The sequence below is a fragment of the Cervus canadensis genome, chromosome 12 (genome assembly GCF_019320065.1).
Source record: "Cervus canadensis isolate Bull #8, Minnesota chromosome 12, ASM1932006v1, whole genome shotgun sequence".
Lineage (NCBI taxonomy): Eukaryota > Metazoa > Chordata > Mammalia > Artiodactyla > Cervidae > Cervus > Cervus canadensis.
The window spans coordinates 59,287,157-59,306,066 of record NC_057397.1 but is presented as its reverse complement, the minus strand read 5'-3'; the positions used below and the strand labels follow the sequence as shown (position 1 = coordinate 59,306,066).

Here is an 18,910-nt window from a genome sequence, read left to right as displayed (position 1 = left end):
TGTATTTTTGTGTGTGTGTGTGTGTGTGTTGGTCGCTCAGTCATGTCCGACTCTTTGTGACCCCATGGACTGTACATAGCCAGGCAGGCTCCTCTATGCATGGAATTCTCCAGGAAAGAATATTGGAGTGGGTTGCCATTCCCTTCTCGAGGGGATCTTCCCGGGCTAGGGATTGAACCCAGGTCTCCTGCATTGAAGGCAGACTCTACTGTCTGAGCCACCAGGCAAGCCCTATATTTTTATAGTAGACATTATATTTTTCATATATTTATCCTTGGGGGAAGGGAGAAGTCCTTTATTTTTGTTTTATGATTCTTGTCTCTGGGGCATTCATTCTACACAATTTATTCAGATAGTTACTGTGTGGGGGCCAGGGAAAGCACCGGTGGCCCAGGCAGAAAGGAGAAGGGGCTGGAGGATCTGGGAAAGCTCATCTGTTTTCCTGCGACGGCTGTAGCTGTCACTCTGACTGCCGGGGGGGTCTCAGTCCCACTCCCAGGAGCAGGCCCCAGCCTCGGCCACAGGCTCAACAGCAGGTGAGTCGTGCTGCTCTCCCCCAGGCTCAGCCCTCAGCTCCTGTAACCAGGTCTTCCATGGATCCTTAAAAGCAGGTGTCACACACCTCCACCCTCATCCCCTGCTTACCTGTATCCGAGTTCTTTCTGTCTCCTGTCTCTTTGTATTACACCCTCTGCCACCGTTCCAGCACCCCACTAGGTCTCCCGGGGCCCACAGCTCTACCTCTGAACCCAGCCTGTCCTGGATGAAGCCTCCAAGATGAGCCTTCCAGGAAGCCAGATGACCACTTTCTTGTACCTGCTATTTGCTGCCAGATACTTCCTTCCTGTGTCCCACGCACCTGCCAAGATGGTGCGCCCTCCCTGGGGCTGCTCGCCCGCGTACGTGTTTCTACTGTCCCCAAGGCCCTTCTGACCTCCTCCCCCCGCCCCCGCGCTGTGTTTCAGTCCCCTAAGGCTGGTCCCCAGGCCCCGCCCTCTGCTGACGAAGCTGTCGTTGCCATGACTGCAGCTCTTTCAGCCTTTCCTCCTCCGCAAAGCTTGCTGGGAGCCCACAGGAAAATGTGGCCAACGCGAGGGCCCCTCTTCCTGTTCTTTGAGGAAATTCACTCTGGGTGAGTGATTTGAGGAAATAAAATGGAGTACTTCCTATTAAAGTGATGGAGGCCTTGATTCTGCACTGTTCATCTCTCTAATGAGACAGAAACTAGACTAGAGATCCCCACTTTTATTCAAGAGTCTAGGGAATTCCCTGATAGTCCAGAGGTTAGGACTTGGCACTTTCACTGCAGGGGCTCGGGTTTGATCCCTGGTCAGGGAACTAAGATCCCCCAAGCTATGCCTTGTGACCAGGAAAAAAAAGTCTAATGAAGTTGGAAATTAATTCTGATAATGACAATGAGTTATATGTATGTGTATATATATATATATATAACTGGCACTATGCTTAGCACTGAACAAGGAGAATCAATCTAAAAATAATCCCACAGCAGTGGGCACTGTTGTGGTTCCATTTTACAGATAAGGACACTGAGGCTTACTTAGGTGAACTAACTTGGTTAAAGTCACAGACATAGTGACTGAAAGAGGTAGGATTTGAACCCAGGTCAGAGTGTGGTCATAAACATTACTCTGCTGGGTCCAAGCAGGTCATTGCGATGAGTGGATGGGGTGGCCCCAGTGAGCAGGACCACCTGAGCAGTGCATGTCCCTCAGTAGGGGAGAGTCACCACAAAGCCCCTGGTGACCTAGTCCAGGCAAGAATGTGGGTCTAGTGTCGGCAGAGCTCCTGAGTTCCCAAGAGATGCTAACCAGTCTGCATTGCTATGTGTAATCTCCCTGTTTCATATATGGGTTCCACATTTTCAAAGACCCTGGCTAGCCCAAATTAGTGCCCAGGCAGGCCACCAGCTTGCAATCTCTCCAATAAGCCATACTGTGGGCGTTCCAGTGCTTCCTGGGACTCGCACGCTCCCCTTTGTAAAGGGCAGGGGCTACATACCTGCACAATCTCCAGCATCTCTGCCTTGCTGATGTAGCCATTTCCGTCTAGGTCATACATGCTGAAGGCCCATTTCAGCTTCTGCTCCAGCTTCCCCCTTGACGTTACGCTCAGGGCTATGATGAATTCTCTAAAGTCTATCGTCCCATCTCCGTTGGCATCGAAGGTGCGGAAGACGTGCTCTGCAAACTTGGAAGCATCCCCGTAAGGGAAAAAGTTCCCGTAAATTTTCTTAAACTCCTCCATTGACAAGTGTCCGCTGGGGCAGTCTCTCAAGAAGCCTTTGTACCATTCCTGGATCTCGTGCTCCGTGAAGTCCGTGCTTTCCAACAAGTCTTGCATGACCTCTGGGCGCAGCTTGCTGTTCTGTTTTCCCATCTTGACAGCAAGAATTCAGCTGCAGACAGAAAAGAATACAATATAGAGAGTTTCCTAACCTGTTCTTCAGAGGCACATTTTACAATCTGTGATTATTCCTTTGGGAAAAAGAAAAGAAAGTGTGACTTCAATAACATTGTCTAGGGCTTGCCAACCTTGTGCTCAGCCCAACAAAATGTAGAAAGAGGGGCAGGCAGAAGATGCAGAGCAGAAATATCAGTGAAAACTGATACTTCTCTGACGCAGAGCCAAATGAAAGATAGGAGATTTATAATGAAAAAGGAAGACACTACACACATACGCACACACAGAAATGATTACTTAGTGTTGCCTTATCTATTTGCAAGAGGTTAGGCCTGGTTTTAGAAAGACCAGGGTTCTAACACCCAATCCAAGTATTAGTAGGGAGAATTAAAGGAAAGGATCAAAAAGAGAGAGCAAAAGAGGTAATGTCACATGATTTAGAGTATTTGCAAATAAAATGCTTGGGTATCTTCTGAATGTTATAAAGACAGACATGAGTAAGGGAAGTAGAAACTCATGTAATTCCATTAAATGCTACCAAGCTTGGTCAGTTATTTAAAGCCAAAATGTCAAATCACTGTCAACATTGTGTTTAGATGGTAAAGATGATGTTTCATAAAGTTATGTCCTATGATTGTGGCTTATGAAACTGGTCAAATTTTCCTTTTTAAGATACAAAAAACTTCATATTTTCTTATCACCATAATAGCACATCCATAGTAAAATAGCAAACAACACAGCAATACATATAGGAAAGTCAGTATCATTTCAAATCTTAACAAACACTGCCCACAATTTGGTGTGTGTCCTTCTAGATTTTTCATATGCACCCTTATCTAAAATGCTATTAATATATGTTTTAATATGTTTACATTTCAAGAAACAAGAAAATATACCCTTTGTTACTTATTTTAAAACTTAATATAATGTGGGGAATAAAGGCAACTTTTATTAAGATAGAAAAAAACTTGCAATTACCACCTTCCCATTCACAGAGCCAGTCAACATTAACCATGAGCCATATATCAGGCATATTTCTGGCACTGTGGATGCAAAAAAGTAAGATGCAACCCCTCCTCCTTAAGGGACATCCAGTTGCCTATATATTGGGGGGGTGGCAGTGAGAGGACAACACAATAAACTTTCAAAAGATGGTATCAGGGGAACGGATATGGTGTAGTGAGAGTACATGGACAGGACACCCAAGCCAAAAGGGGACCTGGGTGCTATCAGGGAAGCCTTCTTGGAGGAGGTGAGCTTAGTTCCCATGTCCAAAGTCTTATGATATAAGCATGGTAAAGATAACTCCCTTCTAATAAAGGGGCTCTACAACTTGTATTTTACATTTTTCTTGTATTGGAAACTTACAGAATATATAAAAGATTTTAATCCCCATTTTATTTTTTTTTTTCAGTTTTCTTTCTTTTTTTTAAATTTTTTTTAAATTTTTATTTTTTATTAGTTGGAGGCTAATTACTTCACAACATTTCAGTGGGTTTTGTCATACATTGATATGAATCAGCCATAGAGGTACACGCATTCCCCATCCCGATCCCCCCTCCCACCTCCCTCTCCACCCGATTCCTCTGGGTCTTCCCAGTGCACCAGGCCCGAGCACTTGTCTCATGCATCCCACCTGGGCTGGTGATCTGTTTCACCATAGATAATATACATGCTGTTCTTTTGAAACATCCCACCCTCACCTTCTCCCACAGAGTTCAAAAGTCTGTTCTGTACTTCTGTGTCTCTTTTTCTGTTTAACCCCCATTTTAATAACAGTTCCCAATTTCTTTGAGATTTTCACTTTGCGGTGCTTGTTTATGTCTGCCTCCCTCCCAATGCAGGGTGAGCCCCATGAGATGGAGTCTTGTTGAGGTTACTCTGTCTCGCTAGGGCCCACCACATATAACTTAGGTGAATGAAGAAATGACTCAGATAAATAATTACAACATGGAAATATGGAATAATTTTCTTGGAAAAGGAGTCTTTTTGCCCCAAAGATGAGGCCCCGGCTTTCAGAACATTATTTGAGACACTAAAGCTATTTGGTAGTTAAGACTCGGTCTTGGGATCTCTTTTCTCCACTTTGCCACTAGTTTTACTGAGATATAATTGACATAGAGCATTGCTTAAGTTTAAGGTATATGACGTAAGACCTGATATACGTTTATACTGGGAAATGCTCACCCCAGTAAGTCTAATTAATACCCATAACCTCACATGGTTACAGAAATTTTTCTTCTATTGAGAACTTTTAAGATATACTCTCTTAGCATCTTTCAAATATACAATACAGTACTGTTAATGATGCTGGTGCTGAAGCTGAAACTCCAATACTTTGGCCACCTGATGCGAAGAATTGACTCATTGGAAAAGACCCTGATGCTGGGAAAGATTGAAGGCAGGAGGAGAAGGGGATGACAGAGGATGAGATGGTTGAATAGCATCACCGACTCAATGGACGTGAGTTTGAGCTAACTCCAGGAGATAGTGAAAGACAAGGAAGCCTGGCATGCTGCAGTCCATAGGGTTGCAAAGAGTTGGACACAACTTAGTGACTGAACAACAAATTGTTAACTATAGTTACCATGCTGTATGATGCATGCCCAGAACTTATCTGAAGCTTCTACTTGTTGACCACCTTCACTGAACTCCCCCTCCTCCCACCCTTGGGACCTGTTAAAACTGAATTGCCTGTGTACCTATGTGTTGCCACCACTATAAATAAATTCCTTGAAGGCAGGGTTTGAATCTTACACTGCTCAAACTTCTTTCATTATATGCACAGTTCAGGAAATGACAAGCAATCCTTGTGACTTGCCGAGCTGGTTGATTTTGCTCCCTGAGTTCTGCACAGAGCAGAATCAGCCTCACTCTGTCTCTGAGGTAGGTGCCCCGGGAAGGGTGGAACAACAATTCTCTTCCCATCAGCACAACCAACAGCTGCCTGAAGGAGCTCACTTTCAGAGGAGACGCTCTACAAAGAATCAGACCAATGCCATTTTACGTAAGAGCAAAACTAAACTACAGAATCAGACCAATGCCATTTTACGTAAGAGCAAAACTAAACTACAGAATCAGACCAATACCATTTCACGTAAGAGCAAAATTAAACCACAGCTCCAAGCACGATACAAACAGAATTTATAAACTGAACCTTTCAATAACTTTCACTTCCCTCTTGTGTCTTTCTTTTTTTTTTCCCTTGAGAAAAAAAGTGAAGTAGGAGAGAATGGTTTGTATTAGAATTTCAAAATTCATTTAGTTGCTAAGTTGGCAATTTGCCAGAGGCAAGAATTCAGAAATACAAGGTAATACATAATACATGGATTTACAGAGTTCCCAAACATTTTATGGAATTTACAAGTAATGTTGAGTTTTCCTTTTGGGGAGTGCTTTAGAAAAGAACCCTTTGGTGTGGAGTTCAGTCAAATCACTGTGAGAATCCTTTGGTTCTGTGCAAATCACTGAGTGCAAGGCCTTGGGAAAAAATGCCACTTTGATATTAAAATCTGCTCTCTTAAAGAATGATTTATTTCCCAGGATGTAGAAAGCACTGTTTCTTCAAAACCAAACTTGAGTTCCTTTCCCAATGTTTAAAAAGTATGTCTCATTTATTAGCTGTTTTTGCACTAGAAACAAATTGCTTCAACATTTTGGCTAAGGCTCCCACTGAGACTGATCTGTGTGCAGCTATTTTTCCCGTAAACAGTAATTAAACCGCATTTACAAATTCATTAGCACAGAAAGGCCATAACACAAACAAGGCAGAAGAGCATGGAATAAGTTATCTGGGAAGCGGGTGTTTGCAATTTAGGCCAGAATTTGTTTCAGTAGATAACTACAAACACTTTACTAACTATGGTGTCCGAACTTGAGAAAACCATCTGGACATGGTTAGGCTGTACAACAAAAATCTCCGGGGATGTATGATACCATTTCTTCCTTTAAGGGAGAGAGGGAAAGATAGAAAATGCCTGACAATACCTTTTTCTCTTGGAAGACAGGAGTTGAAGGGTTGGGGAGGGGACCTTAAGGGAAATGCTACATTAATTAGCAGTCTAAAGGAAACAAATCATCCTGAGACAAGAAGTTGCTCCTCAGGTCAGATCCTTTTAATTGCTCCATTCAGTCATTAAAATGTTTATTTTGTGCCAGTAGAACAGGGCATGGAATAAAAATGCTCGGGCTCAAAGACTGGCTCTATTGTTGACCAGCTCTTGGGTAATTCACTTCAATTCTTACCGCACTTCAGTTTTCTCATCTGTGAAATGAGGTCAGTTGTCTGAGTTCATATCTCACTGATTCGATGTGAGAATTAAACGAGACCGTCATAAATGTAAACATCTGGCGTTGAGTCAGGGACAGATGCTCTGGTCAGTGAAAACTACATCTTACTTTTTTTTTTTTAACGAGTGAATTTTAATATTAAAGGTAAAGTGGTGTGAAACTAGAATTTGGTTTTTTTCTCTGTTAAGAGGACAACATTTTTATTTTATTACTAAACTTGGTATTTTGTATTGTAGTATAGCTGATTAACAGTGCTGTGATAGTTTCAGGGGGACAGCAAAGGAGCTCAGCTATACATACGCTGTATTCTATCTTTGATGGCGCCTCATACATTATTCTACTGAGCCTTCACAGCAACTCTGAGGGATAGGCAGGGCAGCTTTCACCATTTTATAAGAAAGAGAAAGAAAGAAAAGGAAGAAAGAAAACTCAGAGAGGCAAAGTGACTTGTCCTGGGTCCCACAGCTTGTGAGTGAGGGAGCCAGATAGGAAGCTGAATTTGCATGTGACTGTCAACTGTCTTTTTTTTTTTTTTTTTTTAATTGTGTCTGACTAGCTTCAGAGACAAGCAAATATAGAAATTAAGACAAAAGCTTTATATAATGCCAGAAAGCAGTAGTAAAGAGGGAAGAAAGTGTTAGTTGCTCAGTCGTGTCTGTCTCTTTGTGACCCCATGGACTGTATAGCCTGCCAGACTCCTCTGTCCCTGGGAGTCTCCAGGCAAGAATACTGGAATAGGGAGCCATTCCCTTCTCCAGGAGATCTTTCTGACCCAGGAATTGAACCGGGGTCTCCTGCATTGCAGGCAGATTCTTTATGGTCTGAGAGAACCTGCATGCCAATGCAGGAGACATAAGAGATGTGAGTTCGATCCCCGGGTTAGGAAGATCCCCTGGCATCTTCCCAAGTGTGTATGGCAACACACTCCAGTATCCTTGCCTGGAGAATCCCATGGACAGAGAAGCCTGGCGGGCTACAGTCCATGGGGTTGCAAAGAGTCGGACATGACTGAAGCGGTTTAGCACACAGGCCACCAGGGAAGCCCAACAGGAAAGAGATGACTTCCTGTTAGAACGCATCCATTCCACAAATGTGGGCAACGTGTCTATCAGGAGGGAGGCATGGCTCAGGGCACTGAGGATTCAACCAGGAAGAGCCAGGCCAAGCTCCGGTCCTTGTGGAGCTTACAGCCTCTTGGGAAGAGATACACAGTAAATAAGTGAAATATGAGAAGGAGATGTGCCATGGAGAATAGCAGAGTGGGTGGGGAATGCCAGGAGTGGGTGGGTAGGTGTTAACACTTTAAATATAAAGCCAGGGAAGGCCCCATTAAGAAAGTGTTGTGTGAAAAAGACCAGGGAGGTAGGGAGGTAGCCATGGAGATGACTGGGAGAAGACTATTCCAGGCAGAGAAAACAGCAGATGAGAAAGTCTCCACGGGAGTGTGCTTAGCACACTCAAGGTCAGGGCTGGAACAAGGGTGGGAGGAAACAAAGGATATGAGATCAGAAGAGCAATGAGGACCCGATGATATGGGACCAGGAGGGAACCATGAGCGCTCTGGCTTGGACTCTGAGTGAGATGCAGCCATTGCAGGATTCTTAGCAGAGAAGTGATAGGAGAGATTTATATTCTAACAGGATCTTGCTGTTGTGTGGACAGGAAGCTAAAGAAGGATAAGGGCAGCAGTGAAAAGACCACTGCAGTGACCCAGGCTAGAGATAATGGTGGGTTAAGCTCGGGGAACAGCAGAGGAGGTGAGAATTGGTGGGATTTGGGACACAGCTTGAAGGTAGACTCAACAGGATCGTTGATGGTCCAACTGTAGGGTGTGAAGAAAGAGAATGGTAAGGTGGAAGCTGACATTTACTGAAATAAGAAAAATGCAGGAGAAGCAGGGCTTTGGGATGAGATAGGGGACTTTGTTGTGTGCGTATGTTAATTCTAAGATGCTTGATTATATGCTGACTGAACATGTTGAGCAGGTAGTTGGATGTGTCTACAGTTAGAGAAGGTGGTCCAGGAGGCGATTTAAATTTGGGAGTCGTCAGCACATAGATCGTATTTACAGCCAAAGATTGGAAGTGAATGAGGATGGAAAAGAAATGGGGATAAGGACTGAGCCCTTGGTCACCCTGCCATTTAGAATCTTTGCCAATAGAAAGAGAAGAAGGAACCAGCAAGGGAGAAGGAGAAGGACTTAGGGAGACACAGAGGCTGAGACCACAGTCTCCGCATTGGGTCCTTTGCGCCAGCTCAAGGGGGCACATGAACGTGCTCCAGGCAGCCGCACGGGAGGGCCAGGCTCTTGGTTTCCTCTCTGGACCTTGTGCTCTCTCCCCAACCCCAGCCTGTCCTGTCTCCCTAAAGGTTGTCATCTTCTGCCCAGTTATTCACTCCCAACCCCAAGGACTCACCCGTGATTCCTTTCACTTTTGTTCCATAAGCAGGAGCTGTCCAACCTTGCCTCTGTCTCTGAAATTTGTCCCAGATCCATTCACTGGCACATCTCCACTGTCACGCCTCAGCCTGAGCCTCCATCCCCTCCGTCCTGAACATCTGTAACCCCCTCCTCGCTGGATCCTCACTCTCCACTCTTACCCTCCTTCTCCCTGCCTGGCTCTCCACTGAGATCCCCAGAGTGAGTTTCTAAAAACACAAAACAGACCAGGTCCCTCCTCTGCTTAAAGCTTTACAGGGCTTCCCTAACACATGGAGGACAACAACCCAGACTCCCTCCTGTGGCTCAGAGACTCTGAGCTACCCTGGCCATCCCTGACGTCCTTTCAGCCCCCCTTGCCCAGGTACTCTGACCTCCTGCATGCTCCAGCTTTGACCTCTATAAAGACTTTTGCTTCAGAGCCTTGAAGAATACATATATATGTGTGTATAAAGTAATATATATATATATGTGTATATATATATTTTTTTACTTTTTACACTTTCTTGACTTCATATCATGGCCATCTTCTTTTCATCTTCCCCATCTCACGTGGGATCGCAGTTCACCAACCAGGGATTGAATCTGTGGCCCCCAACACTGGAAGACCAGAGTCTTAATCACTGGACCACCAGGGAAGTCCCTTGAAAAATACTTTTATGTAGCAATTGGGTCCTCAGCCCTTTCAAGTTCATATACCTTGTAAGATCAATCTATGTACCTATCTACTATAAGATACATATATAATATATATTCATTTTTGTTGAATCTCAACTGCATTTAATTAAATGAAACACACATGTATTCTATTAGACGCCAGCATTCTGTTACTCAGTAGTTTAACCTAAGATGGGCAATGTGAAATTTCCCAACGTATTTTGGGACACATCCAGCCATCCAGTGTCCAAAAAATAAATCTGGGGTTAATATTGACCACAGATGACAAAGGAAAAATATACAAGACACCAAACCACTAACAAAGAACCACACGCAGGAATCTAAACTATGAAGTTAACTTTCCATCTAAAAAGAATTAAAAAAGGAATAACCCCTAAAAATGATGCCGCAGGGAAAGGAAACGGCGAGGAAGAACAACCTTTCTACATGCACATGCTCCCTTCTATATATTTTGTATCTGTGGAGTGGAAAGAGCTGCAGCATTTCATTTCTGCCATTCCTCACAAGGTTCCAAAAGTCGGTGAGTTAATCCTCAACGCCCAGAGTTAGATTTTCCAGGGAAAAAGTCCATAACTTACCCTGGACAGTCTGGTTAACCTCAGAGGAAGTTTCAATGCAAACTGCACTGAGTTCTTCTAAAACGGAATTTACAAGAAATGAGCAGCTAAAGTCACATTTAGCTGCAGCAAGGAACATAGAGCTCACAGTGGTTTCCGAAAGAGGCCAGGTTAATTAAAATGTTTGCCTCTTTGGAACATGTAACCTTGTCCTCTAAAGAGTTGCTTTGAATTTCCAACCAATGGAATGTCTAAATTATGAAAACATAACTAAAAAAAGGCTCCCAAAATGTAAGGAAGGAAATGATAAAAGTTATAGGTTAATGGGAGGAAGCATTCATTTACCATGACCGAGACATCATTGTTTTGGCCATCTGAATTTTACAGGCGGCTAAAATCCAGCAAATTCATTTCAAGGTCAGTTGTCCTTACTTCTCACTGGGGAAAAAAAATGACTAAATAAAAACCTGAAGAACACACTGCTTCAGAAATTTCTCTTCAGTGGAACTTGCCTCTCAGTGGGAGTTTGAAAGGAGACCGTATATATAAACTGACATATTTATATATAGTGAGCAAATTAGGAAATGAAATGCAGTGGGGCAGAAAGAGAAAAAAAAATTAAAATATTACAGAGGGAGAATTGAAGTTATGTAACACCCATTCCAGTATTCTTGCCTGGAAAATCCTATGGACAGAGGAGACTACCAGGCTACAGTCCATGGGGCCGCAGAGAGTCGGACAAGACTTAGCAACTTAAAAACAAAAAAACCAACACTCTCGCTAGCTTAGTTGCCTTGACCAGAGAACGCTCTGCCTGCCAGTCTTTGGTGAGATGGGCTCATATAAGGAAGCAAGACGTACTTCCTACACCTTCATCTGGATCACAAAATGGCTTTGTTGGAACTGCCTGAAATCTGTCACGAAGCCACTGCCTGCAGGGAGGCCTTCTTCCCGATGACAATGGGGTATTTGGACCCACGCCTCCTGATTGCCTGGTCATACCTGCAACGCCTGGTCACACACCTGTACTCACTCCCCCCGCAGAGAGATAATGGGCGTGAGATGAGCACTTAACCGGTTCAAAAGAGACCGTGAGCAGGAGGCTCTCTAGAAACAAATTCACACGGCCTCCCGCCTTCCGCAGGCTCTGAGATAAAGCCCACAAAACCTCTCCAGTCTTCCCAGGGTGAGCAGCGCTCACGGACTCTGAAATATCTGGGCCCTGGTTCTACAGAGCCTGAATTTCAGACTAGACAGGGCCTGGCCTTGGGCTTTTTTTCCAAGTTTTATTTTCCATAAAAAATAAAGTACAACCCACATTACTGCCAATAAAACATATATTTCTGATAGACTCTGAGTAGAACATTATCCAACAACAACCCTTTCCCTCGTCTCCCAAAATGGAAATATTTTTAGTTTTGCTGACTGCTAAAGTACTACATTACTATTGCAAAAAATGTAAGTAATAAAGGGATATCAAAACTAGAATGTGAACACCTCACTCTGATCCAATAGTACTCCATAAGAAATAACCACTACTAACAGTTTAATGTATATATAACAGTTTTTTATATATATATATATAATATTATACATTTAAATGCATATATATGAAATCCGTGGAGCTTCCCTGGTGGGTCAGTAGTAAAGAATTTGCGGGCAATGCAGAAAATGCAGGTTTGATCTCTGGGTCAGGAAGATCCCCTGAAGAAGGAAACAGCAACCCACTCCAGTATTCTTGCCTGGAAAATCCCATGGACTGAGGAGTCTGGTGGGCTACAGTCCATGGGGTCACAAAAGAGTCAGACACAGCTTAGAGCCTAAACAATATGAACTCTGTACATGCTAACCATAAATGGGATTGTTTTCACTTAAAAGAATATTGTGGATATTCTTCCATGTGGATGTATCTCATCTTTTAAAATTGTTGAATCTTGATTAATTGATTCAAGATGGTATTGAACACTGACCTAGGGCCAAGCATTGAACTGGATAGCTGACAGGATACTTAGTAACATGAGGCTCACAGTTCATTGCATGACATTTACTTAACAAAGCCCCCTTGATGGCCATTCCGGTTGATCCCACTTTGATTCCCTCGGCATTTACCTTGGTCATGGCTCCTGGATTCCTTGGGCAGTATTTGTTACAAACAAGTTCTTGATTCATTGACAAGTACCATGATCTCTAGACTCTCCCTTATAGATTCATCAAACAAGCCTTTACATGGCAACCATGCATTTTGTAAGGGTTTATACACCAGCTAGGATTAGAATTGAATCTGATTTGGAATTGGGCTTGGAATTTCACCCCACCCCCTCAGCCTGTGTTACAGGCAAACACATGCAAGTTTGACATTTGTTATTCTTGTACCTAAGAGGCCAAGGCCACGTTCACCCTGGTCTTTAAACAGCGCACTACTGTCACCATGTAAATGCCCCCTTTTAGCCTAAAGACTATTTTATGCACACAGCACTCTAAATCCTCCCTTGTTCAATACTCATCTCCTGACTTTTCATGCCCACTCCTTCCTCCTTACTTCAAACCAGCTAATGGCTGACTCCCCCGACACCCCTCTCAGATCGCCAGCAATTGGAGATGAACTTACATTGCAAGCTTAAAGTGCCCTTAGGTAAGTGGCCTTGAGTAAATGGACAGGGGCCATACTAAACCACATGCAGAAACTACAAAGCTGATCCAATGAAAGACATTGTCGGAGTGCCTGAAGTCAAGGGCTTCAGATGAAGCGCATGGGCTCCCGTGCCATCGACACACCTAGCCAGCAGACCACTGCATCAGGACTGCCTGTCTGGGCCACCTCAGGCCAGATGCCAGCTCAGTGCCAGCTGCAGGGAGGAAAAGAGGGGGAAGCTCTGAGGGCCCCATGCATGCTCCAGGGCTGCACAGGCTAAGACCCTACCTTGGCTGACTTCCATGGAATTCCTATAGTGATAAATTTCTGCTTAGCTAGATGTACTAAACATTCTCTTATTTATTTATTCATCTGTCTAGCTATTGGCCATGCAGCATGGCAGGTGGGATCTTCATTCCCCAACCAAGATGGAACCTGTGCCTCCTGCAGTGGTAGTGTGGAGTCTCAACCACTGGACTTCCAGGGAAGTCCAATAGTCTCTTATTTAAAAGATAAGAATGACTACTTTGAGTTTTGATAAGACCATAAAACAGAAGACTGAGCCAGCAAGGACTCCGGAGGCCAAACAGATCAGCTATAGGGATCAGGCCTCCTCACATGACCTGCAGCCAGAGGCACACAAGGAGCTCCAGTGCCCATTTGGAGACTTCCTCAAGGGGCCACAAATGCATTTAGCTAATTGATGCAAGCACCTCCACAGAGTCTAAGAATAGTTCATAATTCTTTTTTATTTATTCAGCAAACATGTGTTTAACATCTACTGCTTCCTGGCTTGAAATGAATATTCCTACAAAAATAGCATCCTACGTAAGATAGGGAAAGGAAGCGAGGGAGTCTGGGATTCCAGTTGCAGCTCAGAGCATTTCATTAATACTTCATCTTTACAATTTTTCTGTGGAGTTGATGAGAGGGATGTTATATCTTGGTTTTACTCTAAGGGGCTAAGAGGGGCTTTGAGAAGCTAACCATAGTGACAAATTCATGCAGCTGGTAGCCCCAGGGGAGTAGCGTGGGAACCACCCTCCCCACTTCCATCCCTTTCTCGTCTCTGGCTGGGTCACTTTTGGTATTTGAATGCTTCTGTTGGAAGGTACTGATCAATCAGTCTGTATCCTGGCCAATGTGGCTAAAATATTAATGCTCGTCCATCACATTTATGTACAGGTTAGAAGTCCAATAACTCACAGGCAAGGAGAGACTATGAAGTACCTTTTCTTCACTTCTTGCAACTTTTGCGTCCCCCAGCAAGATGTGTGGAAAGAGAATTGGACTTGGTAGCAGAGGAAGTGAATTGAAGTCCTTATTGTAGTCCAGTGTTATGTGACTTTGGAAAAGTCATCTGACCTCCCTAAGGTCTCATTCTTCTACAGTAAAATAGACATAGTGATACCTCTTCATGTGGCTGTTTGGTGGAAATACGAAATGAGAAAAAGAAATCCTGATGAGTGAGGGAAAACTCAGTGTTGTGTCTGGCATCTAGCAGGTGTTCAGAAAACATCGACTATTAATCTGAGAGAGAGAAGGATTCAGCTTGGTTGGCTGTTTACAAACAGGAGCCGTCCAGAGCTGGGGACATTGTCCCCCTTGCTTTAGCTTCATGAAGAATTAGAACAAAAGCAGGAATGTGACATGAGAGAATGAAAAAAGAGAACCACTGCTAGCTTCCGGCCTGACTTTCCCCTTGGATCACTTGCCAGATAGGAAAGACATTTGGGGTCTGCACCCAGAGAGGACTCCTGCCAGACCCCTGGCTGAATGTTTTTCTCTGCATAGCAGTCATTATTCTAACCAGAAATTAAGCAAAGAAGTCTGATTGGAGAAGCAGCTGATGGTGAGTAGGACACTCTTTTTTTCTCTGGTTTCCTTCCTGAGGTTGGGACGTACGACTGGGCAGAATCCTCTTCAGAGGAGCCCCATGGCAATGGGATGGTCAGCCTTCCTGCAGTGGGATGGTCTGGCTGCTGCAAGCGGGACTTGTAACCTGTCCTCAGGGTCTGGCAAGACAAGAATGCAATTTTCAGAACTGGATACCACTGAAAAAACAGGATATCAATGACTGATTGAATCAATTCTTCTTTACCAGGGGGAAGAAATGATTCTCTGTTGCTTTATTACTTTTTTTTTTTAAACCATCTTTTCTAAGATCAGAGGTGAAGAAGAGAAATAAATTGGTTAAAAAAAAAAAACTCCATTTATCATTAGGGCAGAAAAAAAAACAGCCATAGGAAAATCCTTGTCTCTCAAGTTATTTCCAATTACTGCCACTATTTCTTAATGCAGACCTTATCTCTCATCTGAATTCAGAAATATTAACTGTTTTCCAGTCTTAAGACTCTGCATATGATTATGTCATTTCTCAAAAGTCTTCCATGTTCCATACTGATGACAGATTAGAGGCGAAAGGCCATTGCTTGGTCCTCGGGGGCCTTAAGGTTGCACCCCAACCTCATCAGAACCACAGAAATCATCATTCTAACCCTGAACTTGACACATACTTTTCTTTCCACTCCAGTCCTCACAGTGGTCCAGGGAATGAAGCTTACGAGAGAATAAAACTCAAAACCCTTTGTAAACACTGAAGTATTTCCAAGTAGTCACTACTATGACTCTCTCCTCTACTTGTTGACATCTCACTTGGTGTCAGGTGGAGATTACTGTAATACTTCCTACACTCAGCTGCCCTTTCGCTTCTAAGTGAGTGTGAGGCATATCTGTGGAGTTTTGTCGGGGCCTCTCTTTACAGCTCTGAGAACGATGTTGGCATGTGGTAGCTGCCTAAGAAACAATGGCTCTGTTCTGTTGAACGTATGTTCTGTCAATCCTAGAGGGTATTGCATTGCTTGTGTAACTTTAAAGAATGCCACTAATATTTACAGAACTCCAGGTGTATGCTGGCCACTACACCAGCAGCCCAATGCCACAAACTAAATAAAGCACAGCCCCCCAACCCTTTGCAGGTTTATGGGGCTTTCAGTATAATGTTTCAGGAGATCCCTGAAATACTGCTAAGAAAGGAAGAGGCAAGATCACTTACTTACAATAAAGAAATTGAGGGCGACGATGTAAGGATTTCCCTAAGGTTCCATGGGTGATAAGTTTCAAAGACGGAAGCAGGACACAGGGCTTTGTCCTCTGTCCACTCAGCGCAGCACCTCATGGTGGAAGACTCAGCAGAGCCTCAGGGAGGATGCTGCCAAGGGTGGCAGGCCGTGTGCATGTCTGTTGCTTAAGAAAAGCCTTCCCATCTAGCTATTTACACTCCGGTTACTATTTCCTTTTCTTGCTCAGAGACAATGAAAATGGAAGCGTAATCTGAAAAAAGGGAAGGTGAAAATATATCCACAAAGTGACAACAATGCAATAAATTCAAACAGAGGATCCACACCAGCTCTGAGAGAGGTTCTGTGTCCACCCAGGTGAGTCCCCTCCTTGTCTGGGCTTCCCAGGTGGCACTAGTGGTAAAGAAAATGCAGGAGACAAAAGCTACGACCTAAGTTCCCTGGGTTGGGAAGATCTCCTGGTGCAGGAAATAGCAACCCACTCCAGTATTCTTGCCTGGGAAATCCCGTGGACAGGGGAGCCTGGTGGGCTACAGTCCGTGGGCCACAGAGAGTTGGACACGACTGAATGGCCAAGCACACACACCGCCTCGTTTAGACTGTGTGTGCCTGGGTGGGTTTTCTAACTTATCCTGCACATCCTACCCCCTTGCCAGTGGGGACCCTCCTAACCTTCTCCCTATTTCTTTTTTAAAAAATGTTTTTATTTATTTGGCTGCACAGGGTCTTAGATGCATTATGGGGGATCTAGTTCCCCGATCAGAGATTGAACCCGGGCCCCCTGCATTGGGAGCATGAAGTCTCAGTTACCAGACTACCAGGGACATCCCTTCTGTATGTCTAAATTCTGATCAGAGTGGCTCACTTCTATTGAACCAACTTATTCTCTCTGTATTCTCTTATATTACAGCAAACACTTAAGACCAGTGCAGAATCAGTGTAAAAAACATTCTCAAAATATCCTAAAGTTGTTCAAAGAAGCTGGCAGCATATTCCTGGCGGGTCACTTCCTGCGAGAGGGTCAGTGGAAGCAGTATTGGGTTCACCCCAAGGTGATTAACGTGGCAAGGACAGCAGAGGTGGCATCTGCATCCCACGCCTTGCATACGCACAGAAGCCCACTTCATGGTACCGGGGCCACCAAACCACAAAGGGTCCTGACTTCATCAGAAGACGCTGTAAAGATAATTACCTTCTGCCTTTTCCTGAATGATGTGACTTCTGGCCTTTCCTACTTATTCTTGCAGCACCAAAGGGCTTACTGGTACACATAGCTTAGTAATTATGGCGACAGCAAATACAGTCTCAGTGTGAAGCTGCAGAGATGAACTAGAGAGGAGACTTTCGGGCTATGCATTATGGGTCACTAGCAAAACACCTTATATTTATGAAACAGGCATGTTTATTTATTCAGAAACAAACATGTTTCTGAATCCAAACAGCATGGATTCAGAAGTATCAATATATAACAAATGGCTGGATCTGACAACTTAAATTTTTCTCGTTGATGACAGATTCAGAGATTCAAATATGCTTACTCCTACATAAAATTTGGACTTTGTGGATGGGGTTGGAACAAAAATGATTATAGTAAAAAAAAAAATTAATGAAAATCTGAAATTTACCCAAATAATTTCACTGAAGGAGAATGCAATAACGGAAGAGTGTTGTACTGTATGTAACTATTCTATTTGAATAATGATGAAGATAAATTTGCCAGTACTCCTCTTTCCCTTCATTAACAAATTATGATGTGCAGCAGTGTATAAAATGATAGAGAACATTATTTCAATCCTCCGAGCCAATTGCTTGTTTCTTTAAGAGTAACATTTCCTATTATAAGAAAATTATGCAAAATTAGAATTTGATTGTATTCATACAGGAAGTGATAATAAAAGAACATAGAAGTGAAGTAAAAGCACCAGAATTAACACACTTCAGTAATCAAAACTGAGTTGGATCCGGTTTTAAATAAAAGCCAAAAATAAAGACAAGCATCTAAATTTCAACAGTGATCGGCATGTAGTTTAAATCATTTCTTTCATTTAGATTATAAGAATTTTAAATATGCATTAAAAGGTATATTTTTAAATGTTTAAATTTATCTCCAGTAGATCAAATAATGCAACTGAAAACTTAGAACAAGCACTATTGCTAGAATAAAACTGTGAGTTGGGTATCTAGGAAAAGCTTAGAGTAATGTCTTCATTCAAGAAGGTCCTATTCCTTGTGAATTACTTCACAAGAAGTGAAGTCCTTGTGCCTAGGACCGTGGAAGACATGACAGTGGATTCAAAGACTAATATAGGATGAAATGGCAGAAAGACTCATCAGCTGGTAAACCAGATAGACTATTATTCCACATAAAAGACATGGTCTCTATACTCAAGGAGCATAATCTAAGCACCGTAACAACACTTTACACATAAACAATGAGGATAGGTGTTCTTTTCACTGTGTGGTTGGGTTAAGAAGTATTTAGAAAGACTGAATTTTGCCTATAACCCTACCTGTTAAAAGAAGGAAAGGTGATTTTATGGTCACATGGGAAGTAGATATAGGTGAGACAAAGAGAAAGTGATGCTTTTCTCTTGAACCTTCCCTGCCCTTCATTCTTCTGACTCCCTCTAGAAGCTCTGTGCTATAAGGGACACTACAAATTCTAAGGCTATTTCCATTAGTCTTAGACACCAGAAGAAATAGGATGACAATAAACTAATTTCTTCTTAGATTTACGAAGACATCATATCAGATTCAAATTATAAACATGCCCTGAGGATGAAGCTAAAAGGTAAAGCTCTGGACACAGCAT

General features: G+C 43.2%; 1 protein-coding gene across 3 annotated transcripts in view; it reads right to left on the bottom strand.

The window, feature by feature from the left end:
• Positions 1-18,910, bottom strand: part of NCALD (neurocalcin delta) — a 324,211-nt gene that overhangs the window by 18,747 nt on the left and 286,554 nt on the right. For all 3 annotated transcript variants that reach the window (XM_043483542.1, XM_043483540.1, XM_043483541.1), the window contains one exon: positions 2,020-2,416. In XM_043483542.1, the coding sequence (XP_043339477.1) occupies positions 2,020-2,397 (378 nt within the window). In that variant the 5' untranslated portion in view covers positions 2,398-2,416. The remainder of the gene's footprint in view (positions 1-2,019; positions 2,417-18,910) is intronic.